The sequence below is a fragment of the Eublepharis macularius genome, chromosome 16, assembly GCF_028583425.1.
Source record: "Eublepharis macularius isolate TG4126 chromosome 16, MPM_Emac_v1.0, whole genome shotgun sequence".
In the NCBI taxonomy this organism is placed as follows: Eukaryota; Metazoa; Chordata; class Lepidosauria; order Squamata; family Eublepharidae; genus Eublepharis; species Eublepharis macularius.
In genome coordinates this window covers 2,249,545-2,276,004 of record NC_072805.1, presented here as the reverse complement: position 1 = coordinate 2,276,004, position 26,460 = coordinate 2,249,545, and the positions used below count along the sequence as shown (strand labels likewise).

Here is a 26,460-nt window from a genome sequence, read left to right as displayed (position 1 = left end):
TTGCCAGGTCGCTACTAAGCAAGAGAGAGGGAGAGCTGGCTCTTGCCTCATTCTTGCCTCCTTTATTTCTTGCACATGCGCACATAGAGTGCATGATCCTGCAGCTGCGCAGTGATGGAACTTCCAGTGATGTCACTTCTGGTGACATCACTGCGCAGGTGCAGGGGGTGCACCCGCTTCACAGCAGGCTGATTTGGGCCTCAAACGGCCCAATTTGGCTTGTTTGGGGCCCAAATAGGCCCATGGCAAAGCACAAGAGTACTCCCAGGGTGGTGGGATGACGTCAGTTATGTCATTGCACCACCCTGGGAGCGTTCCTGGGAGGCCCGTTCCCGTACCTTCCTCCCCCGCTGGCCAGAGAAGTAGAGGTGGCAGGCGGAGGGCAAAAGCGAGGGATCCCCCGCCCCCAACGGGGGAATGGGATCCCTAGAACTTAGACTTAAAAGGTGCTTCCAAGCAGTCTGTGATACAGGCATTAACCGGGTTGGTGCATCATTAGCTTTACCAGTGTAAGAAACAGGAGTGCTCATGCATCACTCTCCCTTAATGGAGTAGAAGAGGCAATTGTCTGCAAAGAGGGGCTGATTTTGATAGTAGCCACAAGTTGTGAGAATTGGTTCAAACTGCAAACAGTTCATTGCTTACTGATACTGACAGAATCCCAACAAAATTGATGGAGAGACAATAAAAATGGCAATTGAATTGTTCCTGTTGTGTTGAAGATATGAGAGATGAGCCCCAAATACTTTGGGACTGCCATGTATATTTGATGTCTGTTAGAGAAGAATTCTAATCCGTTAACCATAACAGGATGAATATGAATATACAGCAATGCGTATGATAAAGCAGCCATTCAAATTACTATTTTAACCAAAGACCTTCAGCTCTTAATCCATTTCTTCTAACAAACATATTCCACAGCCCTCTTGGAAAATCCAAGATCCCAGCATGCTGCAGGGCAAACAAGACATTCTGGCTGTCCAGAAACAGCAGCAAGTAGGGCTTAGCAAGGGGAGACCAGCGAGTGGGGGCAGAGAGCAAGAGCTACTGAAGGAGAGGAAATGGGGTGGGGGGCGGGGCACAAACCCTTTTCACGGGCTGATCTACTAGACTACAACAGTCCAATGCTACAATTTCATGTTGAGGGGAAAAAAAACCTTGAACGAGAAGGGCTGCTTCCATTTGGTAGGTTTGAAAAGTGGGACTTGCTGACGAGCTTGGATCACCAGTTACTTCAAATGCAAAACTAGAAAGGCATTAATACGTCATTCTTATGATCCCCCATAATTGAGATAGATAATAATTATTACCTCTTATTCTCTTTCTCAGGAGATCCTCAACCTTTTTGAGCCTGTGGGCACCTTTGGATTTCTGATAGAGGGTGCTGGGTGCAAACACAAAACGGCTGCCACAGAGCTAACTGCAAAATGTCTGGAAGTGAGGTTGTGCGTAACTCTAAAAGTAACATTTCATTATTTCAGGCAGACACTCCATTTAACAGGATGCCTTTTAAAATGCACATATTATTATTATTATTATTATTTTGCATACACACAACTTACCTTCAGTCACAAAGTGAAAAGCCTCTTGCTGTTGTGGCAGTTGCTGCAAAAAGTAATTTTAAAAAATCTTCTCAGCCAATCAGATTTCCAATGGCCAGTCAGAAGACCTGCTGGCGAAAAGACCCATCTGGACTTGCCAACTTATCTTTATAAATGATTTGGATGAAGGAATACAGGAGATGCTCGTTCAATTTGCAGATGACACTTGTCACATATGCCTCCTGCGTATCTGCCATGAATGTGCGGGAACTTCTTTATTGCTCCATGCCAGTGGGTTATATCTTACAAATGTCACAAATGTTTACTTTCTCTTTCCCGCTCCACAGAGCTAGCGTCCTTGACAGCCAGCCGAAGCTGGTGCGTGGGGCGCTCCTTCTGAGAACCAGAGATAAGTTCATCTTTCTCACTGTCTGCTCTAAAACAATGTCTCAATACAACCCCCCCTCCCTTAATGGTCCTCTTTCCCTTGGCGGGAAGATTCCCTATAACTAACATTGCCAGCCCCACATACGTCACTTCTGCCAGTTTTCAGCTGTCGATGCACCTAGTACTGAATGGATCTCTAATAAAGTGACTTCAACTGGAACACCTGTGTGTTAGCTGTGGAGAACTTGGGGACCCAACTGCCAGGGACTGATATTTTGGCAGAAGTCCTTATTACGTCTGGAACCGGGACCATGACTGAGGCCGCCTGCATGATGGCAGAGCACCCAGCAGTGGCCATCCCCGAGGACCCAGATGAAACTTCAGCTCAAAGACCCAGCAGTGCTGCATGGGCTCGGCACAGCCGCTGCTGTGTCGATGGAAAATGAGATGATAGAGTGGACCGCGAAATTGGGGGAACCACATCAGCTCCATTTTCTACCAAGACAGCTACTGGATGCTCTTAGAACTGGATGCTCTTAGAAAAGAGATGGTCCAGGAGATGGAAAGGTTCCAGGAGATGGTGCGTTACTGGCCGTCGGGGGGAATATCGGGGGACCCCGGACAAGAGGAACCACAAGTGGACCAGCAAAGGGGGTTGGATGCAGTACCAGCACCTGCCAGAATTGGAGGCAGGGGGGAATGAGCAGGGGACCTGGTAAGACCCCTGCACCCTCCTCCCCCCTACCATCACTAAGAGGTCTGGGGGGACAACTGGGGAGAACAACGGCTGTGCCCCAACTGAGAGGGGGATAGTTAGCCCGCTGCAGCCTGGAGCTCTGGTGCCACCAAAGGACTTTCCAGGCAGTATCCACTGCCAGCTGGAGCCCCGGCCGTCCCACCGCTTGGAGGTGTACCGATGGGAGCACTACTACAACCCCGGCCACTGGCTCCACCTCCACCACCCCTACTGCCACAAGGGATACCAGTGGCACCCGGGGGGTTACCAATGGGAGTACCACTACAACCCATGCTGCTGGCTCAACCTTTCCTAGCTCTGCCACCAATGGGGGTGTCAGTCACCCCAGGAGGGCCCCCCTGTGATAATTAGAGACCCGGTTTGACGGGGACTCTGAAGAGCTAGGATATTTTATTGTGCAAGCCATGGAGTTTATCCGAGAGTGGGGCCACACCTTCCCAAACGACCCCAGCCGGGTTAGTCACTTGGGATCCCGGTTGGATGTTTTGGCAGCTAAGTGTTATGTCACCCTGTATGAAGCTGGGCCCCTGGAGCTTCACAACATCAAAGCATTCATGCGAGCATTGAGGGCCCAGTTTGAGGATCCACTGGAGGGAGAATGAGCCCGGACACAACTGAAACGACTGAGGTAAGGAAACTGTCCAGTCCACGAATATGCTGCAGAATTCAGGCAGTATGCCGCCAAGGCACATAACTGATCTGAAGGAGTCAAAATTGAGTTTTTCCGGGCCGGCCTGAACCCCAACCTGGTGGCCAAAGCCTTGTTGCAAGATGACCCAGCCACCCTGTTGGGATGGATCCAACTGGCCTGCAAGGTCAAGAACCGAGATCAGGTGGTGAAGCTCATAAAGATGCAGCACCAGTCAACTGCCAAGAAAATCCCCATGGTGTCAGGGAGAAAAGAGAAGAAGGCCTTTGACTCAAGGTCCCTGGATTCGGAGCGGGCTAACTGCATGAGAAAGAGATATGTCTACAGTGCAAAAGAGCTGGCAATTTCACCGCCGAATCCCAGGGAGGAGGAAGGAGCGAATGGAGAAGATCCGCACCAGGAAACTGCCTGGCCCACAGGTCACCAAGCCGCTGAAAAAAGCTCCAAAAAAGAGAAGCAAAGTGGCAACTGGCCTCGACACTACAGAGGGATCGAGTGAGGAACCTTTGGAAGAGGAAGAAACTCCTGACCAGCCGGCGGGAAACGCCAGTGACCTTTTGTGAGGAGGCCCCGATGACAGGTCCCAAAGGAGCCATCACCGCCCGAGGTGAGACTGAAAGGGGCCTTACTTTACATGCCATTGACTATAGTTAACCCCCAGCGGGGGACCCACTTCCGAGTGTGGGCCTTAATTGACTCTGGATGCACTCCGGATTTGATTGCCCCAGCCCTAGTCATAGGATTGGGATTGAATGTGTATAAATTGAAACAGATGGATGGGTCTTGAATGAAAGGAGCCCCAGCCAATGTAGAAACTGAGATGGTCCCAGTGAGAATGGGGAGCCATTGGGAAGCCAGAACTTTTGTAGTAACTGATGCCACTAAATTCCTGTTGTTGTTAGGAATAAGATGGCTATGGGACCATGGCCCATTCGTGAAGTGGAAAGCCAGAGAACTATGCTTTGCGCGCGGGGGGGGGGGGGATGTCGAAGCCATGTATGGAACCTAGCGTGGGATCCTAACACTCTCCCCCCTCTACTAACTCAGGAGAAAGTGTAACAAATCCCCCCAGAATATCAAGGACTTGAGCCATGTGTTTGATGAGGAGGAAGCCGACGAACTTCCCTCCCATAGGGCTACTGACTGTGCCATAGAACTAATCCCGGGGCAAAAACTGCCAAAGGGAAAACTTTACTCAATGAGCCCAGGAGAGAGGGAGGAACTGCGTAAATTCATTGACAAAAATCTGACCAGAGGACTCATCCACCTGGCCAGCTCCCCTCATGCTGCACCAGTGATGTTCTGCAAAAAGAAGGACAGGGGTTTGAGACTGTGTACGGATTATAGGGGGATCAATGCGGAGTCGATGTCCAATGCCTACTCCATTCCCCTGATTAGAGACTTGCTAGGAGTGGTGTGTGAAGGGACAATCTTTTTGAAACTGGATTTATGAGACACGTATCTCAAGTGAGAATAAAGGAGGAGGATAGGTTTTCTCAGAGAAGGACTTCTAGCACATGATGGGCTTCACCTTTCAAGGGCAGGGAAGAAAATGTTTGGAATGAACCTGGAGAACTTCATCAGGAGAGCTTTAAACTGATGCCACAAGGGGAAGGGGACGATCGACATGGCGATTTCAATGACGAAGTGAAAACAGTGGGAACCCACCTGGGTAGGAAAGGTCAAACAAAGGTACAAGGCTACAAGTGTCTATATACCAATGCCCAAAGTATGGGCAATAAGAAAGAAGAGCTTGAGCTTCTATTGCAAACAGAGGGCTACAATATAGTAGGAATTACTGAGACTTGGTGGGATGATTCCCGTGACTGGAATGCGCTAGTGGATGGGTATGAGTTGTTCAAGAAAAAACGGAAGGGGAGAAGAGGAGGTGGAGTGGCGTTGTATGTGAGGAGAGGGCTTGATTGTCAAGAAGTTATGGAGAATGGGGCGGACAGCCCAGTGGAAAGTATATGGGTAGAAATTAGGGGAGGAAGGACAACCGGTATTATTGTTGGAGTCTGCTACAGACCACCTGACCAGCAAGAAGAAACGGATGCTGCCCTCTTTGAACAGATTGGTAGAGTATCCAGACATCAGAACCTTGTAATTATGGGTGACTTCAACTTCCCCGATGTGTGCTGGGAGACAGGCTCAGCAAAGCGTCATGAATCATGCAATTTCCTGACCTGCCTGGCCGATAACTTCCTTTTTCAAAAGGTGGAGGAAGCTACAAGGGGCTCAGCCATACTAGACTTGATATTAACCAACAGGGTTGGTAGATGAGATGAAGGTGGCAGGGACCTTAGGGGGAAGTGACCATGTCCTCCTTGAATTCCAGTTGCTGTGGGGGGCCAAGGAAGTTCATAGCCAGACTTGTAGGTTAGATTTTCGTAGGGCCAACTTTGATGAACTCAGAGGCTTGATAAGAATCATTCCATGGGGGAGTGTGCTGGAAGGGAAAGGAGCAAGTGAAGGATGGGCCCTTCTCAAATACAAGCTTTTGCAAGCTCAAGCCCTCATTATCCCAGCAAGATGGAAACATGGTAAGGGCTCCAAGAAACCTATGTGGATGTACAGAGAGCTCTAGAATAAGCTAAGGGAGAAAAAGGAAATGTTCAGGAAATGGAGAGAAGGACAAACCTCTAAAAAGCAGTATATGAGGGTTACTAGGTACTGCAGATCAGCCATCAGAGAGGCCGAAGCTCAGTACGAGCTGGGTCTGGCCAGGAGGGCTCGCTACAATAAGAAAAACTTCTACAGATACATGAGAAGCAAACACAAGTTAAAAGAGGCAATTGGACCACTGCTGGGAGTAGATGGAGAAACTCTGATGCAGGACAGAGAAAAAGCAGACAGGCTTAATGACTTTTTTGCCTGTTTTCTCCCTGAAGAACTCAGGCACATCTAGAGATAGTAGAAAATGTGGCAGGACACCTGAGTGGCTAATTGACATTGACAGAGAGGTTGTGGAGAGGCATCTGGCTGCACTGGATGAATACAATCCCCTGGGCCGGATGGGGTGCACCCAAGAGTGCTCAAAGAACTTTCTAGAGAACTTGCAGAGCCTCTGTCCATCATCTTCAAGGCCTCCTGGAGGACTGGGGATGTGCCACAAGATTATCCCAATCTTTAAGAAAGGGAAGAAGGATGACCTGGGAAACTACAGGCCTGTCAGTCTGACTTCTGTTGCTGGGAAGATATTAGAACAGATTTTAAAGGGATCAATCGGTAAGCATCTGAAGGACTGCTCAGTGATCCGGGGAAGTCAGCATGGTTTTGTTCCTAACAGATCTTGCCAGATCAACCTGGTTTCCTTCTTTGATCGAGTGACCAGCTTACTGGATCGGGGGAACTCTGTTGATGTGATTTATCTGGATTTCAGTAAAGCTTTCGATAAGGTCCCCCATGACATTCTGATGGGCAAACTGGAAGACTGTGGAGTGGACTACAGGACAGTTCGGTGGATAGGGAACTGGTTGGAGGACCGCACTCAGAGTGGTGGTCAACGGCGTTTCATCAGATTGGAGGGAGGTGTCCAGTGAGGTGCCGCAGGGCTCGGTTTTGGGCCCGGTACTTTTCAATATTTTTATCAATGATCTGGATGAAGGAGTGGAAGGGCTGCTCATTAAATTTGCTGAGGATACCAAATTGGGAGGGGTAGCAAACACCCAAGAAGATAGAATTAAAATTCAACAAGACCTGAATACTCTGGAGAAGTGGGCAGCTGTGAATAGGATGCAATTCAACAAAGACAAGTGCACAGTATTACATCTGGGCCACAAAAATGGGAAGCACAAATACTGGATGGGGGATACACTTCTGGGCAGTAGTATATGTGAAAGGGATCTTGGGGTAAGAGTGGACTGTAAACTGAATATGAGCAGTGAGTGTTATGCGGTGGCAAAAAAGGCTAATTCAGTCCTGGGTTGTATCAAAGGGGCCATAGCATCGAAATCGCAGGAGGTCATAGTCCCTCTCTATACTGCCTTGGTCAGGCCACATCTGGAGTATTGTGTGCAGTTCTGGAGGCCTCACTTCAAAAAGGATGTGGACAAAATCGAGAGGGTGCAGAGGCGAGCGACAAGAATGATCAGGGGTCTGGAGACTGAGCCCTACGAGGAAAGGCTGAGGGCCTTGGGAATGTTTAGTTTGGAGAAGAGGAGGTTGAGGGGGGACATGATTGCTCTCTTTAAATATCTGAAAGGCTGTCATTTGGAGGAGGGCAGGGAGCTGTTCCAGTTGGCAGCAGAAGGTAGGACCCGAAGCAATGGGCTTAAATTACATGCACAAAGGTACCGGCTGGATATTAGGAAAAACTTTTTCACGGTCAGAGTAGTTCAAAAGTGGAATCAGCTGCCTAGGGAGGTGGTGAGCTCCCCCTCACTGGCAGTTTTCAAGAAGAGGCTGGATGAATACTTGTCAGAGATGCTTTAGGCTGATCCTGCACTGGGCAGGGGGTTGGACTAGATGGTCTGTATGGCCCCTTCCAACTCTATGTTTCTATGATAGGATGAATGGAAGACCGCTTTTAATGCCGCTTTGGGACAATTTGAATAAAAAGTAATGCCTTTCAGATTACAACGGGCTCCAGGGATGTTTATGAATCTAATTAATGAAGTCCTACACCAACATTTATATAGGGGCATGGTTGTTTATTTAGATGACGTGTTGGTTTATTTGGAAGATTATGAGTCCCATGTAAAACTAGTACGTCAGGTACTAAAAACTCTCTGGGACAACCACTTGCCAGTGAAACTGTCTAAATGTGAATTCCATAAAGAAGAGTTGGATTTCCTGGGATACAGAATATCAAAGCAAGGGCTAAAAATGGACCTGGTGAAAATCCAAGCGGTGGTGGATTTCAGTAAAGCTTTTGCTAAGGTCCCCCATGACATTCTGATGGGCAAACTGGAAGACTGTGGAGTGGACTATAGGACAGTTCGGTGGATAGGGAACTGGTTGGAGGACCGCACTCAAAGAGTGGTGGTCAACGACGTTTCATCAGATGGTTGTTGGGGGTTTTCCGGGCTGTATTGCCGTGGTCTTGCCAAGACCACGGCAATACAGCCCGGAAAACCCCCAACAACCATCGTTCTCCGGCCGTGAAAGCCTTCGACAATATGACATTTCATCAGATTGGAGGGAGGTGGGACCCCCCCCCCAAACCAAGATACAATTACAATCGTTCTTGTGGTTCGCCAACTTTGACAGACCCTTCATAAAAATTTTTGCTCAAATCTCCTTACCCTTAATGGATTTATTGAAAACCAAGGGTAAGGGACCACAAGGGGTGAAACCCAGTGCCAAATTAAATTGGACTACAGAATGCCAAAAAGCTTTTGAGCATTTGAAGACTTTGTTCACTTCAGAGCCTGTTTTACACCACCCCGATGAGAATCAAAAGTTCGTTGTACTGGTAGATGTGAGTGACGTTGCCATGGGGGGAGTTACCTTGCAAGCAGATGAGGCAGGGAAGCTGCACCCCATGCCTATGTATCAAAAAAATTCTCGGAGGCCGAGCAACACTGGTCTGTGTGGGACGAAGAAGCTTCAGCAATTAAACTGGCGCTATGTACTTGGAGACATTAGCTGGAGGGGGCAAGGGTGCCATTTGAAATATGAACTGATCATAACAATTTAGGAGCATTGCACACCCCATGAAAATTAGGCGCCAAGCACCTCTGGTGGGCGGAGTTCTTCTCCAAATTTTATTTCACGCTGAAGCACCTCCCTGGCAAATCTAACTTCCTAGCAGACGCCCTTTTGTACATGCCCCAACATGAAAGGTAGAAAGAAGATGTAATAGACACAATGTTCTCTCTAGCTCAACTGGGGGGGGCAGTAACCACCCGGAGCCAGGCAAAGCAAGCAAAAACTGAGCCTCCAGTCATGGACTGGGACGAGAAAGCAAAACAAGAAGCAGAAAAGGAGAGGGATGCCTTACCCAAAAACAAACTGCAAAAGGGAGAGGGGGGTGGATGGTACCATCACGGCAAACTATATGTGCCAGTTAGTCTGAGGGGGGAGGTGCTGAAACACTTTCATGATTCTAAGCTAGCTGCTCACTTCGGCTATTTGAAGATATTGCATTTGGTACAAAGACAATTTTGGTGGCTGAACATGAGGAAAGACATATCTCAATATGTATCTACTTGCCAAGTGTGCCTAACTGGGAAAATAAGAGTGGGGAAACCACCAGGTTTCCTCTGTCCCCTGGAAACCCCCACGCAACCATGGTCGGTGATCTCAATGGACTTTATAACTGACCTTCCCCTCTCCAAAGGGAAGACTAGTTCTGGTGGTGGGTGATTTATTTTCTAAACAATCCTATTTCATTCCGTGCTCTAAGATTCCCACCGCCAAGAAATTAGCCAACCTGTTCATACAACAAATAGGCTACACTCATTTCTGGACAAGGTGATATCAGACCGCAGAGTCCAGTTTGTTACCAACTTCTGGCAAGTGCTATTGAAACTAGCTGCAATTGAACAAGGACTTAGCTCCACCCATCATCCCGAGACCAATGGGCAAACCGAAAGAGTTAACCAAGTGTTAGAACAATTTTTAAGGTGCTACATTAATTACCAACAGGACAATTGGACTGATTTTCTGAGTTTTGCCGAATATTGTTATTACAACACAATACACAGCTCCATAGGAGCCTCCCCCTTTATAGTAGTACATGGTTATGAGGGCAAAACAATGCCCTTTGTAAAGACCCCAAGCAACGACACACCAGGAGACTTAAAAGAGTGGTGGTCTACCTTAAAGACTCAATGGGAAGTAATTTAAAAAAACTTTGGAAAAAGCCAAAGAGGATTACAAAAGACAAGCTGATAAAAAATGATCAGCTCCATGGAAACTACAACCAGGAGACTATGTGTACGTTTCCACTAAAAACCTAAGAGGGGAGCAACCCAGCAAAAAACTGGGGTGGACATTTCTGGGACCCTTTCCAGTAAAAAAGATAATCAATGAAGTCACTGTAGAGGTGAATCTACCCAAGAACTTAAAAAATGTCCACCCCGTATTCCATTTCAGCCTCTTAAAGAAAGCGCCCCCTCCTGACAGATGGCATCCGGATCGAGGAACTCCTTCCCGCCTCATAGTGAATGGACAACTGCACTACGAAGTGAAAGACATCCTGGACTCTAAGTTAAAATGGGGAGAATTGATTTACTTAATTTGCTGGGAGCACTTTGATGAGGGACAAAGGGAGTGGGTAAAAGCCTCAGGTGTAAATGCTCCTAAACTGATACGTAAATTCCATAAGGCTTACCCAAATAAGCCAGGTCCTTTATGAAAGGAGGACTCTCTTGGGGAGGGCAGTATGTCACATATGCCTCCTGCATATCTGCCATGAATGTGAAGGGGTTCTGCCTCTGGCTTCTGAGAGTGTGGGAAGTTCTTTATTGCTCCATGCCAGGGGGTTATCTTACAAATGTTACAAATGTTTACTTTTGCTTTCTCACTCTGTGGAGCCAGTGTACTTGACAGCCAGCTGAAGCTGGCTCGTGGGGCGCTCCTGAGAACCAGAGATAAGTTTATCTTCCTCACTGTCTGCTCTAAAACAATGTCTCAATACAACCCCCCCCTCCCTTAACGGTCCTCTTTCCCTTGGCTCGAAGATTCCCTATAACTAACATTGCTAGCCCCATATACGTCACTTCTGCCAATTTCACCTGTCGATGCACCTTGTACTGAATGGATCTCTAATAAAGTTACTTCAACTGGAACACCTGTGTGTTAACTGTGGAGAACTTGTGGACCCAACTGCCAGGGACTGACAATACTAAATTGGGAAGGGTAGCTAATACAGTAGAAGATGGAATCAAGATTTAGGATGATCTTAACTGACTGGAAAACTGGGCTAAAACTAACAAAATGAATTTCACAAGAGATAAATGTAAGGTTCTGCATTTAGGTAGGGAAAAAAAATCAAATTATAGGATGGGTGAGACTTGCCTTGGCAGTAGTACATGAGAAAAGGAGCTTGGGATCTTAGAAGATTACACACTGAACATGAGTCTGCAACATGATGCCTTAGCTAAAAAGGCTAATGCGATTTTGGGCTACATCGACAGCAGTATAGTGTCCAGACCACATGAAGTGATGGCATTGCTTTGCTGCGCTCTGGTTAGACTTCACTTGGAGTACTGTGTTCAGTTTTGGGCACTGCAGTTTAAGAAGGATGTTGACAAGCTGGAACATGTTCAAAGGAGGGATACGAAGATGGTGAGGGGTCTGGAGACAAAGCCCTATGAGGAAAGGTTGAAGGAGTTTATGTTTATGTTTAGTCTGGAGAGGAGACAACTGAGAGGCTAAACATCTTCAAATATTTACAGGACTGTCACATAAATTTTCTGTTACCAACAGGATAAAATTAAAGCAAAAGAGTTTTCAGCTAAACGTCCTCCCCCTTTACCCTCAGCCAGTACTTTACAAGCCTGGGAAACTGGGGACAACCTCTCTTTAACTTCTGATAGCAAAATGAGACTCTCATTGGGTTAGCTGCTCTAAAGAAACATCTATTGATCTGCTTTCGATTTTTCTGTCAGACAAAACTGTTTCTCCTGTTAGCTTTTCTGGCCTGTCTCTGTAGGCCTCTGCAGTCTGAGCATGCTTTCTTATTTCTGGACTCTAGCTCTATCAAATTGTTAGGTCGCAAGTCTCTCCGTAAGCTCCATCAGTGGCATAGCATGGGGGTGGGGGGGGGGGGAGAGACAAGACGGGTGGTCACCCCAGGTGCATAATTTTTTGGGGGGGGAGGTGCCAAGGAGCGCTGCACCAAGGACAGCCTGCACTCAGCGGGAGGCCACCTGCAGCGCCCTCGCCACCTGCCGTGCCAATGAGGTGAACATCCTGCTGCTGAGGAGCATGCCAAGCTGGCAACAGCAGCTCCCGTGGAGGGCTGCCTGATGGGGGCGGCGAGGCAAGCGGCCCGAATTGCAGGAGCACTCCAGCGCCCTGCACAATGACTTCCAGTGACATCATCATGCAGTCCCGGGAGCGTGCACATGCTTTGCATGTGCGTGTGCGGAGCCTGGGAATTGCCCCGGGCACCAAACCCATGCTATGCTGCTGAGCTTGATTTGACGGCACTGTACCGTTCCTCTGATGGTTTCTTGCTAAAGTCTTCCCAAAGCCTACTGAAAATCTTTCTAAATTTGCTGACGAGTTCCTTCTTTGAGAGACTTATGATTCCTCTAAAGCGGATCTCCTTCATTGTGCAAGTTTTATTTAACCCAAGTCAATTTGGAAAATGGCTTGCTGAAGCAAATTGGCTGGCAGCAGAGCACCATTCTTCCCTGTCTGAGGCGGGCCCTGATGCTCCTTCCAGCAACGCCTTCCTCTGACCCTCGGTCCTATTTTGTTCCTTCTGGTAGGTCTAACTTTCAACAATGACGGTCAATTGGGGAATCGGGTGCATTTTTTAACTCCTTTGGTGCCCCTTCCACAACGGGATTATGTAATCTACACATAGACAACATCTCCCTCCCTTTATTAGTAGATACAGGGACTCCTGTCTTCCATTCTGTGGAAACAGGTACGAGAGAACCTGACTTGCAGATTAAGGATGAGAACCATTGTGAGAAAAGTATAATTTGTATTGTCGAAGGCTTTCACAGCCGGAGAACGATGGTTGTTGTGGGTTTTCCCACAACAACGTCAGGAACTACAATGCCAAGACCACGGCAATACAGCCTGGAAAACCCACAACAACCAAAGTATAATTTGTTAATTGTCTGAACACAAAAATAAGGTCCTTGTATTCTAATTGCATTTGAAGGGTTCTGGTATTGTAAAGAGTGGAAATTGCTGCTCCTGAGCAGATTTTTTGACTATACAAGCAAATCCTCAATATGAACTAAAATCTTTGAGATGACTTTAAAGTAACAATAGGCAATTAGAGGCCCTGAGATTGTCTATGTTCCTTCTTTTCTAGCCTAGCCTCCAAGAACTATTTCTCTCCCATTCAATCTATCATTCCTATCAACTGTTTTTGGCCAGTCTCATGCCTCTTGCCTACTGTTTCTTAGCCTGTATTCCTTATCATGATTTATTTGGTTCTCCTCTCATAAAACCTGAACTTATTTTATTTACTGATCATTTGTGCCCCTGTTCTTCTGTTGGTACATTCGTTTCAAGCTCTGTAATTTTCTCTTTGCACATTGTACTTGAAAGTGCCCCCTTCCTACAAGAAGTGCCAACTACTGAGGACTGGATTTACAAATTGCTGTACATGGCGGAGATGGACAAAATGACAAGAAAACTGAGAGACCTTGATCCAGGGCAGTTTAACACGGACTGGGGAAAGCTGAAACAATATCTGGTGAAAAAATGGGAGGTGGGAGGAGAACTGTGGCAGTTTGAAAACTATTGAGGTACACAGGAGGAGAGAAGTGACTATACCGAGGGGGTGGAGAGTTAATGGAAAAATTCTAAGCAACTTTATATGATTTTTAAGTATTATATTAAGTAGCAATAGCGTTGATACTATGAGAATTAATGGGATAGAAATTAACTAATCTATATTTTTTGGAAAGATAACCGTATAACATAGAGTGAATATATACATACATACGTAAATTCAAAGGTAGGTCTAATTGTTAGACTTATGGTATATGTATAGATAAAGAACAACATATAGAACAGAAGCCTAAGTAAATGACAATAAGTGTGTATAATAAGTATGTGTATAGAAGTATTGGAATTGATGTATAAAGGGGGGCAAATTGTTTGTCCCATATCGAAGAGAATAGAAGGAGTAAGATAAAACACAGGTTATCAAAATGAATATTATTAGTAGTTTTAATGAAGAAGATAGATTAAGAGGATTTTATTTATATGACAATTTATATGACAATTTATATGTGAAAGGAAGTGGAAATAGTGCTTAGAAGAATCTGAAAGTATATTATAAACAAATAAAATAAATATGAAGGAGTAGAGGGAAAGTGGATAGGGGGTTGGAAAACTGTTGGAAGTCAATAAAAAGGGGGGGGAAGGGAGGGGGTTAGAATTAGAAAAAATTAAAGAATGTGATTATAATTGTTATTATATGTTTCTAATCCAATAAAAATTCTTAAAAAAAAAAGAAAGAAAGTGCCCCCTTCCAGGCAGTAAACTCATCTCTCTCACTCATAGCTCTTCTTCAGCTGAAGGTTTAGCCCTGAGCCCTCTGATCTCTGGTTTTCATCTTTCACCATTTGGTTTGTGCTTTTCTTGAGAACTCTTTTTATTATTGCCATAATTGTATTTATCCTGTTTGAATCTTATTTATTTCAACTATATATGCTTCATAATTCCAGAGTGCATCCATTACAGTTTAAAGATTCACTGCTTGTATTGGTGTTTATATAAGAATTTCTGTCTTTGAAACTTGTAATGACTTGCCTTGGTCTAACCAAATTATTTTATGCTGTTTTTATATTTTTATCATATTTTACTTTTTAAGCTGCCTCAAGTAGGTTCTCTGGAGAGGCAGTATAAAAACTGCCTGACTCCATCAGTTATGGGGAAAGACTTTCCGCTGTTTCTGAATCCCTTTTCCTTCCACTGGATCACAGACATGGAAGAGAATGGTTGGAGGCTCCGCTCTGCTGCCTCTGAAAGGCACTTTCAACTTTCTTTGTACTGCTGATCCAAACGTTACATGGCAAGGGCAACCTACAGTCTCCAGTGTTGAGGACAGCAGACCCCAGGTAGAAAAGCATACCTGTAAACTTGGAGAGAAAATTCCATGAGGAGAATCCGAACAGAATGTCTGGACTGGATCATTATGGGAACTTACGACTAAAAATTCCTTGGACTGGTGCCGATGTTCCTCTCAGTGTCCAGGGATCAGGACAAAACGCTGTGCGATCTTAAAGTCACATTATTAATATTGAGCTAACCTATACCTTAGCTCTTTGCTTGAAAACACTCTCCGCTCTGTGGCTTGAAATTGTACAAGTGTAACAATTCATAAAAACCTAGACACACTAAATAAAAAAAATCAAAATTTAAAAAACAGTAAAACTAAAAACATCAAAATCACAATTAAAGCCCACAATATAACCATACAAAACCAAAGCCTTTCTGAAAGGTTTTTTTTCCATCAACGCTGACAAGGAACAAGCTAACAAGCCTCTCTCTGGTGGGTGATATAAAAGGCAGATGCCACTACGGAGAGGGCCCTGCTCCTTTGGCCACCAACCTTACCTCTGACACCTGTGGAAATATCTTAATAAATGGGTAGGTTTGCATGGGAGAAAGTGCCTAGAGCTGTCCTAGCTACAGATCTTCGAAGATAAGAATAGCTCCTTTTGCTGTGATTTGAAACAAGTCACAGCTCACCCATTTCTTATTAGTGCGGATAAAATACAAGTCCTGTGATCAGTTCTGGACAATAAGCAGGTTGCCTAGTTGTAAGTGTGCGCTGCACTTTGAATCTTCAGCCTTCAAACAGTGTTCACTTAGCGCATGTTCTAATTTCTTCTGTTTAATTAGAGCTTTGTACTGGGACCTAAGCATGGTTAGACTGCTGATCCGAGCCCTACCCCTGTTATGCCTGGCCTGTCTCATGGTGTGGTGGAGTTCCTTTTTAAGCGCTCTGCATTCATGGTCAAACCATCCACTTTGAGCATGGAATATTGACTTCATAGGCCTGTTGTTTGTTAAAACAGGTTTACGCTGGGAATTAATTTCATCAAAGTTTTTAATCACATCTGTGGTGTTTTGTAAAAGAGATGATCTCAGTCTACTCACTTCCAGGGATGACAAGGTGTTGGATATGATGTAATGTAGTTTCCTGGACTATTTGAGCCTCCTAAGATTGGGATTCATGCTCTCAGCAAGGTCTGGTACTGGTTTCGCTAGGACATTAACGTTGGCAGTAAGAGACAGTCTCAAGGGGCAGTGATTGCTTAATGTTACATCTAAAACCTCAAATTTAAAAACCCGGTTAGATAGATCAGGGGATATGGCTATGTAGTCAACAGTGCTGGTACCTGATGTTGCCACGTATGTAAAGGTGTTCACTTAGAGAGTACTGTAACTCACCAAGTGTAGTTACCAAATTCAGGAATAACGGTGGTCACGTCATTTCTCCTAGGAAAGGGTGAAGTTGGAAAATGAGACTAAGTCAGTAAAAGGCAGACCTGGTCACAAAATCTGCTATCATGCAAAGATGAAACCAGGGGAGAAGTGAGAATTTGCTCCTTCAGGGGTGGTGTTAGAGCCAGTGTTTTGTAATGGTTTCAGGTGTTGGTCTGTGTTGTAATGGTTACACTGTTGGACCAGGATCTGGGAGATTGGGAACCTTTACTCTGCCATGGAAGCTTGCTGGATGTCCTTAGGCCAGTCACATGCACTCAGCCTAGCCTACCTCACAGGGTTGTTGTAAGGATAAAACAGAGGAGCCATGTTAGTTGCTTTGGATCCTCACTGGGGAGAAAGGCGTGGTATGGATGAAGTAAATAAATGCATGTAATAGATGGTATCTGCCTATCCGTGGGTCAGTAGGAGCTCTGCCACCTACAGCTCTGTATTTGTATTGTCTGGATTGTAAACCAGGCATTTAAATACAGGTGCAATTCCCCCTGTGATTTCTCTCTCCTACCAAATGTGTTGGAAAGTGAAATGAGGCAAATGCCTGACTTCAATTCAACTTCCTTTCTCCCCCTCCTATTGGTTCCATTGACGTTTGAACGTCCACCTCTTTGAACAACTTTTCATTTCTCATTGTTTTGAAGGTTGTATTTCTTATTTTTCAAAAAATTATTTTGTAATAGCTTTGCATATCAGTGATACATAAAAAGAACCTTGATATAAGAGCTCTATATTTTAAGGGCAAGAGTCCCGTAGCACCTATAAGACTCACAAAATTTGTGGTAGGCAGGGCTTTTTTTCAGCGGGAACGTGGTGGAGCGGAGTTCTGGCACCTCACTTTTGCTGAGGGCAATTTAAACTTTAAAAAACTCCCCCCTTGTTCCAGGTGACCCAAAGTGACATCATTGTGCGGTCTTGAGTTCCACCACTGAGTTCCACCACCTCTTTCCCCAGAAAAAAAGCCCTGGTGGTAGGGTATGACTGTCGTGAGCCACAGCCCACTTCTTCGTGGCTCATGAAAGCTCATACCCTACCACCAATTTTGTTAGTCTTATGGGTGCTACTGGACTCTTGCTCTTTTCTACTGCTAGAGACAGACTAACACAGCTACCCATCTTGATCTATATTTTAAGGTGTATACATGTACACAACCAAAAACATTGACTTGGTCAAAGCAAGAAAACTGAGCAGCTTCACAACTGATCCCATCACCACTACATCCCCATAAAGGAATGAAGGTATATCCTGCTCTCTACTAAGAATACATCAGACTGGACTTCACCACACTGCAGGCAGCCTGGGGATCCGCCCTGGAGTTCTGCTGCTGCTGCAGCTGGTCTGTGCAGGAACCAGCTTCCTACCCACACAGTTCAGCTGAAGTATGTAGACTTAAGGCATGGCTTCAGCAGTTCCTCCAGTCTGAAGGAGGTTTCAAACTGTGAAAGAAAAATGGAGCAGGGGTGGGGTAGGGGGGGGGGGAGCGGTTAGCAAGGGTGCCGCTTCCTCACCCTCAGTACGGGTTGTCTGCTGCCGGTGCTGAAAGAGAAGACCGGGTACTTCCGTCTCCCAGCAGAAGACTCACGGACAGCAGCCTGACTACTGTGCAAGAAGCGCAAGCAATGAGACATTTTAAAGATACAACAGCAACTAAATTTGAATCAGACTCTGGATTGTGGAAAGGAAAGGGGTTATCAGATTCAAATACAACATATTCGTATCGTTATCAATGGATATTTAATACTAAACCAATTGTGGATAATGTAGGTCCACCCACAGACAAAATGGGGTGGGGGTGGGGGGTGGAGTCCCTACATACTTGCCCCCTAATATGTATGAGGAAAAATATGATTAATATTTAATTAAAAATATTTACCATTAAAAATGGCCTGAGGAGGGCTGAAAATGCTCTCAAAGGGTCAGAACATCAGGAGGAGCTGAGAGTAAGGTAAGGAAAAATAAATAAAAGGAAACGGAAGGAAACCCAGAGGTCTCAAGGGCCAGAGAATTTAGAGAGTCCTGGAGGAGGAGGAGGAGGGGGAGTCTTTTAAGGTGGACCCCCCCCCAAATCTCCCCTCCAATTCCTTGCAGGTCCCCCTACTGTGAATTTGAAGACATAGGTCAAATAAATATTGCTACAAACAAGAACACCCTCCACCTGTGAGCTAATCTTATAATGGAATTAGGTAATATCAAATATTTGATATTTGATATCCAATATATATTTATTTATATATTTATTTTGTGTGATTTGATGATGGTCAGATTCCCTAGTCTCCTAATTTCTTTCCCAGTACTCCCAGATTATCCTGGAAGACAAATTGGTCACAGTTTTCTGTTTCAGGGTTTTTTCTGTAAGATTCAAATTTTTTTGTCATTTCTGTAGACTGTACTATCGTAATAGTAGCCATTTAAGGCATCTCTTCCTCTAAGGGCTTATTACATAGTTTTTTTATAGCAATCATACAAAGCACAAATAAACAGGGCTCTCAGAGGCTAACTAATTTTTAATCTAGCTAGAGCTTATCAGATGAAGAGAGGGGCTCCTTACTATACACACATGCACACACACACACACAAGATTACAAAGAAAAAGTTGTAAACTACACAAAATGCAGGGAGTACATTGTATAATGTAATTATGTACCACATCAGTTCCTAATAATAGTGACATAGTTCCCCAAATTTTGCTAAACTGGTAAACAACAGATGAAGCCCAGTTCCTCAAAAGAGTTTATACCAGGCATTGTTGGAAAACAATACTGAAATATCAACCAAAATGAAAAAAAAAGAATGACATGGATAGAATGGTACTAAGAGAAAGTTTACTACAAAATAGGCCCCAGAGATAACAACAGAAGGAACCCCATTACTTGTCATCTGGAGCTCCCAGTCCAAAAGCATCACCAGTGACATACAGCCCACCCTGGATAATGATGCTATTCCTTCACAGGCCTGGAAGGGCAGACCTGACTTAGCTTAAAGATTGCCCCCTCGACGTTCTTAGCAAAATGGCACAGGGGTCACCTAAGAGACACACAAACCCAGGGTCCAGATCATGAAACAAACCCAGATGCTAACTCTCCCCATATCCACTCTCACAGTGCTTTCACAGGACATAAACACCAGGCATGCCATCTGCAGCAAAACCACTTGCTTATCTGCCCACGTGGTATGTGGCATTAAGTACAATATAACAGCAGATCTGAAAAGAATCTTGGGATCAAGGCCGATCGCAAGTCAACAGTGTAATGCAGCTGCAAAACAGTCTAATGCAATTTGGGTGGCATTAATTGAAGCATCAGGTCAGTGTCAAGACAAGTGATAGTTCACGCTGCACTGGTCACACCTCAGCTGGAGTACCGTATCCAGCTCCGAGTGGCACACGTTAAGAAAGATGCAGAAAATTGGAAACGGATCAGAGGAGGGCAATGAAGATGTTTGGGGGTCTGGAAAACAAGTTTTTATGAAGGAAGGTTAAAGGTTTATTTAACTTCCATGAGAGAAAACTAAGGACAGACAAGATCGCACTCTTCAAATACCTGAAGGGCTGTCATAGGCAAACAGGCAAGGACTTGCTCTCACCTCCTCCAATATTTCTTCTTTCCTTTTCCCAAAAGCTCCCATAACATCTTTCCTTTTCCTGCTTCCTTTTTTCCTTTCCATCTACCAGCCAGCCTACGTTTATCTGCTCCCTGTCTTCAGCTTTCCCGTGTTCCCTCTCCTGGCAGTCTCTCCCTAAGAAAGCTCTGGCCAAGATGTGTGGTGCTGGCTGAGCTGGGCCCAGTTGCGTGAATTTACAGGGGGCAGCTTATTTTCCCTTGTATTCCTTTCCCCTCACTATTTCCTCTTTCCCTTTTCCTGGAAACCCTCATATCCTCAAATTTCCTTGCTTCCTTCTCTCCTTCCTTCCTATCTACCTATCTACATACTGACCGACCAACTGACCAACTGACCAACCAACTTTTCACCTGTCCCCCATCTTCACCTATATTTATTTACTTCATTTATATCCCACCTTTCTTCACAATGGGGACCCAAAACAGCTTTCCTCATTCTCCTCTCTGCCATTTTATCCTCACAACAACCTTGTGAGTTAAATTAGGCTGAACATGTAACTAGTTCAAGGTCACCCAGTAGCTTCAGTGGGGATTCTAACCTGGGTCTCCCAGATCATGGGGTGGCTGCTGTTGAAGAACAGCAAGCGACCAGGCCTAGGTGAGTCATGCAAGCTGGGGGGCATCAAGTCCTCTGGTGGTTCCTGCAAGGCCTGAATCTGACGAGTCCACCCTCAAAGGCCAAAATAGGTCTGGAAAGGGCCCTGCCCCCTCTTCCTGCTTTTATACGGACAGAAAATAAGGCTTGAAAGCTGGCAATACTGTTGTGTTGCCTAGCAACAGTCCCTGAGGGCATTGGTTTCTTAATGCCACAGGTGCTACTTCTAGTTTGGGGGTGTGAGTTAACACTCCATTTTTTTTTAAAAAAATAGTTTTTTCTGCAAACTGGGATTGTTCTTCAGGTTTGGAGAAATATTTGTTGTCTGTTCATGGCTCCAGTGTATGGATTTAAGTATCCACCGATTTGGCCATATTGAGAATCAATCTGTCTGTCTGACTGTCCATCCACCTGCCTGCCTGCCTGCCTGCCTGCCTACCTGGTAAGACCCCATTAACTGCATCTGGCAAAGTGGACTTTAATTCCTGAAAGTTTATTCTGGAATAGAATCTTGTTAAGTCTTTAAGGTGCCACAAGATTCTTGTTTAATTTTCTGCAACACATCACCAAGTCTACCCTCTGGAAAAAGCCACTCAACCAAGTTAAATAGAAATCCAATGAACTTCTTTTTTTGTGTGACATGGAAGAAAGGTAAAATGACAGGAAGGGAAGTGTCCTTAAGCCTTTGCCTTGAGAATAATTCTATAGACAGGAGCATTTTTCCTAAAGTAATGACTTCACATTAGGTAAGAACGTGGCAGGAGAAGACATTGTTATACTCGAGACTTGGGCACTTTTTTCTTGTACCGCAGTTATTACTATTGGCAAACATGAGCACATGCAGTTTGTTTTATTGAACAATATGAAGGAGCATTTAACAGAGCACATACAAAGGAAAAAGCAGGTCAGAAACGTGAAATTAATTTTCTTTAAAATTTCTTTTTGAAATGACTTCTGAAGTAATTTTAAATTATATTAAAAGCATTACTTGATTCAAACAAAACTGATACATAACTTAAATTTTAACAGTTAACATCAGCATAATATTGTCATTTGCTTTTTAAAAAGCAGTATTTCTTAATGCAACATTTAAAATAAATATATCAAAAAGTTTCCTTGTGAGATACGCTTCTGCATTCATCTGTGGGCTTCACAAATGAACATCTATTTGAACATTTAATCAAATAAACATTTACTTGAATATATACCTGGGATTTTTCGCAAAGGGGATGGGTCCTGGCCCTCCTTGTCTTTACCTCTATAAACTTGTAGCGCAGGCAGATTTGAGTCAGGTGTGCAATGTTCTTCACGAATAGGGTAAATTTACAACTATAATTATGGCAGGCTTTTATATCACATAGGTAATTTACACATAGGATAAACCACCAAAAGGTTGGTCTATAACTCTGTATAAGTCTACTGAAGGTATTAATTATCCCAGCCATACAAATGATAAAATAATTTTATATTATCATAATTTCTAATGCACATAGTGAGATATAGTTTAAGAAGATGTAGTTATAAGCATGTGATAATAACTTTATTAGAAGAACAATACTCCTAATCACACTATTGTTTCTAATCATAGTTTTATAATTCATCACTGAAATATGTAAAAGAACTTACTTTTAGAAAGGGTTTCTTTGCAAACAGAGACGGGACATTCGGGGTGACTGAAAATTATCAACAGGTTTGCTGCACAGCAAATGGCATCATAAAAGGATCAACTAACAAAAGGTGGTTCATATTATTAAGACAACTATGGCTGCTTCCACACACATTGGATAACGCACTTTCAATGCTCTTCATTTGGAACTGGATTTTCGTGTATGAAACAAAAGATCCACTTCCAAAGGATCGCTAAAGTGCATTGAAAGTGCATTATCCAACGTGTGTGGAAACGGCATATATTTATCTTGTGGGGTGTTTTCAGCATTAGGTGAGTTCACTGGAAGCTAATCCCACTCACTTGCATGGAAGAAGTTAAGCAATGCCCAATGCTTTTCAAAATCCCAGCCACAATGCTCATAAAGAAAGGTAGACAGCAAGAAATATTTTAAAAGTGCACACACACAAAAACTGAAACAAAAAAGTATGACTTGAACATGCAGATCTACATATGTACCTGTCCAAAACCTGAGCACACTGTTAAATCAGCTGCCCAACCAAATACACACACACACACAATTGCACAAAATGCAGAAGGGAAAAACAGTAGCACTCCCCGAAAGATGACGAAATTAGACACATGCATAGAAATAAGGATTTGTGTCATAAGCGTGATAAAGCAGTCTGAGGTCTAATTTACCTTCACTGTCTGACATGGCATGCTGGAAGTCATCCATAATGAAGGCGATATCCCGGTCATAACCCCGAGCGCGTGATTCTTCCCTCATGTGCTGTTGAACTTCAGGCAGTGAATGGCTCGACCCAAATTGGTCCCTCGTATCTGCAGATATCGGTGGTAAAGGCCCAGCTGCTGCTCTTGCCATTCCCATTGGCTGACCCACAGGGCTCAGAGGACTTTCTTCTTCTGAATTCTGTGCAACTATTGGGATTCGTCCCCTGCTCTGACTTATAGGTAGACTGGTTGGTTTAGTTCTTCCAGAAGAGGCTGCATGGCTGAAGGAAACATCTAAAGGTTCGACTTCTTGTGGTTTCAGCCTTAAAGAAGAGCTTGAAGATTCTCTTTTCAGTGATAAGTCAATCCCATATACTGATGATGGTCGGGAAGAAGGCCTGGATCTGCTGCCACTGCCATAGGGTTTATCAGCATCGTCTTGTAAAGTGGATCTCATTGTTGTGCTCAGTGCTGCTCCAAGGCTTGTACCAATGGAATGTACAAGTGTAGGCCCCATAAACTTCTGTTGGTCTGTGATATTTTTTCGAAGACCAAATGTGATATCATCTTGGAGAAGCCTTGCTCTGGGGGTGATACCCCCAAGTGAAGAAGTGCTGGAGGTCAGGTAGGTAGAATAATCCAGCTCAAGATCCCTGCTTTCTTGTATGGGTGAAAATTTAGACAATTTGGGGTCTATCAAAGCCTTCTTATGCTTTGACTGCTTCTGGTAGAGGAGGGCAGCTGAAAGCTGCTTGGCAGCTTGTTTCTCTAAGGTAAGCCTGCTTATGCTGTATTTCTCAGACTTGGGGAAGTGTCTGTAGCTCGTGTCTCCATGGTAATACTGTGAAAGGCCTGCCAGATGATCCAAGCTTTCTGTACCCCGGCGGAACTCCTGCTTAATCTGATGCTTTAGAAGCTTCAATTCGTAAGGATCTTCCATTGGATCTTCATCAGTTTTCATGTAACTGTGCAACCGAGAAGAAGACTGCAAGGGTGGAAGGAAATCTGAGACTTCTTGCACCCTCCGGGCCTCAGTTGTTCGAAGGAGCCTATCAGTTTTGGTTAGATCCTTCTCATGAAGGCCATAAGCAGAGCTCAGAGATGACGTTCCTTTAGTGAGCTCCCCAATATCATCAATCAGCACATAACTGCGTGGTGTGTGGTGCTCTATGTCTGCATAGAACGAATCTCCAGATATGCTGGAGATAGGACTGCTGGCCATGCTGCTCCTCTCATCCAGTCCCATCCGTAAGTCCAAGGTACTGTATTTACTGCCCAAATGGGACGCTGCGTATGCATTATCCGAGGATGAAGGCGCTATCATAAGAGGCTGGTTGCGAATTACATCATAGTTTGTTGTTATCTTAGGTTCCAGGTATAATGAAGTTTGCCTTGCTTTTTGTGGGATCACCACCAATTGTGACGAGAGTTGATAGGAAGGCTGTTGAGGCTGTGCTTGAGGTGTAAAAGACATCGTGGCCACCGACTGGAACGCTGACTGAGTCTGGTAAGGAGAAACCTGCGGTTGATACAGAGGCGGCGGCTGCTGCTGCTGGTAATGTGATGGTTGCGTGTACTGAGTTGGTGCTTGAGTAGGAAGGGCGGGTGAAGAGTACTGATACTGCGTATAAGGGCTTGTAGGAGTTGCGAACTGAGATTCTGGTTGAGTCTGTGGGGGTATAAATTGATCAAAATCTGCCTGGGGTGCAGTCCGAGGCCTTTCCAAACCATGCTGAGCTTCTATCCTGGCAGGCCTGGTGCTGCTAACTTCACTGTCAGACATATAATCCCGTTCCTCCGCTACTCCTTGAAGATAGGCACGCTCTCTCTTTTCTCTTTCTTTAAGCAGTGCTTCCTTTCGTCGATTAATACCCATTTCTAGATAGCGAAGTTTTGCATCTATTTCCTTCTCTTCCTCATCAAGCTCTGCTTGCTTCTTCCGAAGCTTTGCTGACTCTCGTTCTACTAGATCCAGTTCTCTGTCTATATCTTGGAGGATTTTAGCTCTGGCCATGGTATTGTTTCTACAGATCCTTCGGCGTGAAACCGATCCCACAGTGGAGAAGGCAGACTGTACTCCAACGGCAACGTCTTCTGGCGGTGGGTTCGGCAGAGTCCTTTTGACCTTTTTCTGCATTCCTGATGCTGCTGCACTCGAAGAGCCTTTAGGCTGTGGTACAAGAAACAGTACAGAATAATTATTCAGGCAAAATGGATGAAATAAAGGCCGGGACAACCAAGCTGAACTCAGCCCACCAGCCATTAACTACCACCTGCCACATCCTTGACAATCCTTTAGGTTTTGTGGTCTCAGGTAGGAAGAAAGAAACAGGATGTGTGCAGTTCCGATTCCCCATCTCAAAAAAGGTTATTGTTGAAATGAAAAGTCTAAAAAGGTGATCAAAATTATCAATGGGTTACAATACTTTCCCAAAGAACAAAGGCTAAAATGTTTTGAGCTAATTCTTCTTCTTTTTTTTTTAAAGGCAACTAAGTAGGACATGATAGAGGTTTGTGAAATTATACCTTATTTGAAGCAATTTTTCTCTCTTTACACCATTAGAATTCAGGATCAACCCATAAGAGAAGCAGCAGAATGAGGATGACCAAAGAAAAGGTGTTTTCTATAGAGTGCATGTATAGAATTACCTGCCAGTGATGGCCGCTTGTTTGAATGGCTTTTAAAATGGGGTCAGACGAATTCACGGAGGGAGGTTTATCAAAGGCTCCTCACTACGGAAGCTAATTAAAACTCCAGCGTCAGAGGAGACGGCCCCTGCCAAGCCCTGCAGTGTAGGGAAGGGGGCACAGCAGTGAAGGCGCCTTTATGTTCAGCTTGTGGGCTTCCTGGAGGTGTATCTAGCTGGTTAGGGCTGGAAGCAGGATTCTGGATCAAACTGACCCTCACTCCTTGTATTTCTCGAGGCTTCAGGGGGCCACCATAAGCAGCTGCTGGGCTGTATTTGGCTTGGTGGATTACCAGGCAAGCAGGCTTTGACTAACACATTCAGGCAGATTGTAAAACTATTTACATATTTATTTCCTGACCTTCCTCTTTAGTCCAAGGCAGCTTAAAAAAACCTTGTATACTATGAAAATAATAAAGCTTCCAAAGAAAGCAACACTAACCTGATACTCTTGCCAGAAAAAGCTAGTGCAGCTTGAGCTTAAAATCTCCCCTTACAGAAGAGCTCCAGAAACAAGAACAGTCCCACAAGCCTTCTATAAAGGCCATCAGTTTGGGTATTTTCCAGACTGTTCTACCAATCCATTCCATAATTCAGGAGAAGCCAGTGAAGTTGCTTAGGGATGGGCAGAGGCAGATTGTACCCCTCAAGAAGAGGGGAACCTCTTGAAAGGACACAGAAGCAGATGCGGGGGGGGGGGAGATGGTTGTTCCTGTCCCCAAAGAAAGAAAAGACAAAATAAAGCACGAGCCAAGCTATAAGTGACGAATGACACTTGAACAGCAAGTGAACAG

At 44.7% G+C, this 26,460-nt stretch overlaps 1 protein-coding gene across 1 annotated transcript in view; it reads right to left on the bottom strand.

Annotated features, from left to right (window-relative positions):
* The window catches only part of PCLO (piccolo presynaptic cytomatrix protein), a 303,767-nt gene that overhangs the window by 134,663 nt on the left and 142,644 nt on the right, over nt 1-26,460 (bottom strand). Inside the window, exon 8 of the mRNA XM_055000594.1 lies at nt 22,947-25,142. Within this exon, the coding sequence (XP_054856569.1) occupies nt 22,947-25,142 (2,196 nt within the window). The remainder of the gene's footprint in view (nt 1-22,946; nt 25,143-26,460) is intronic.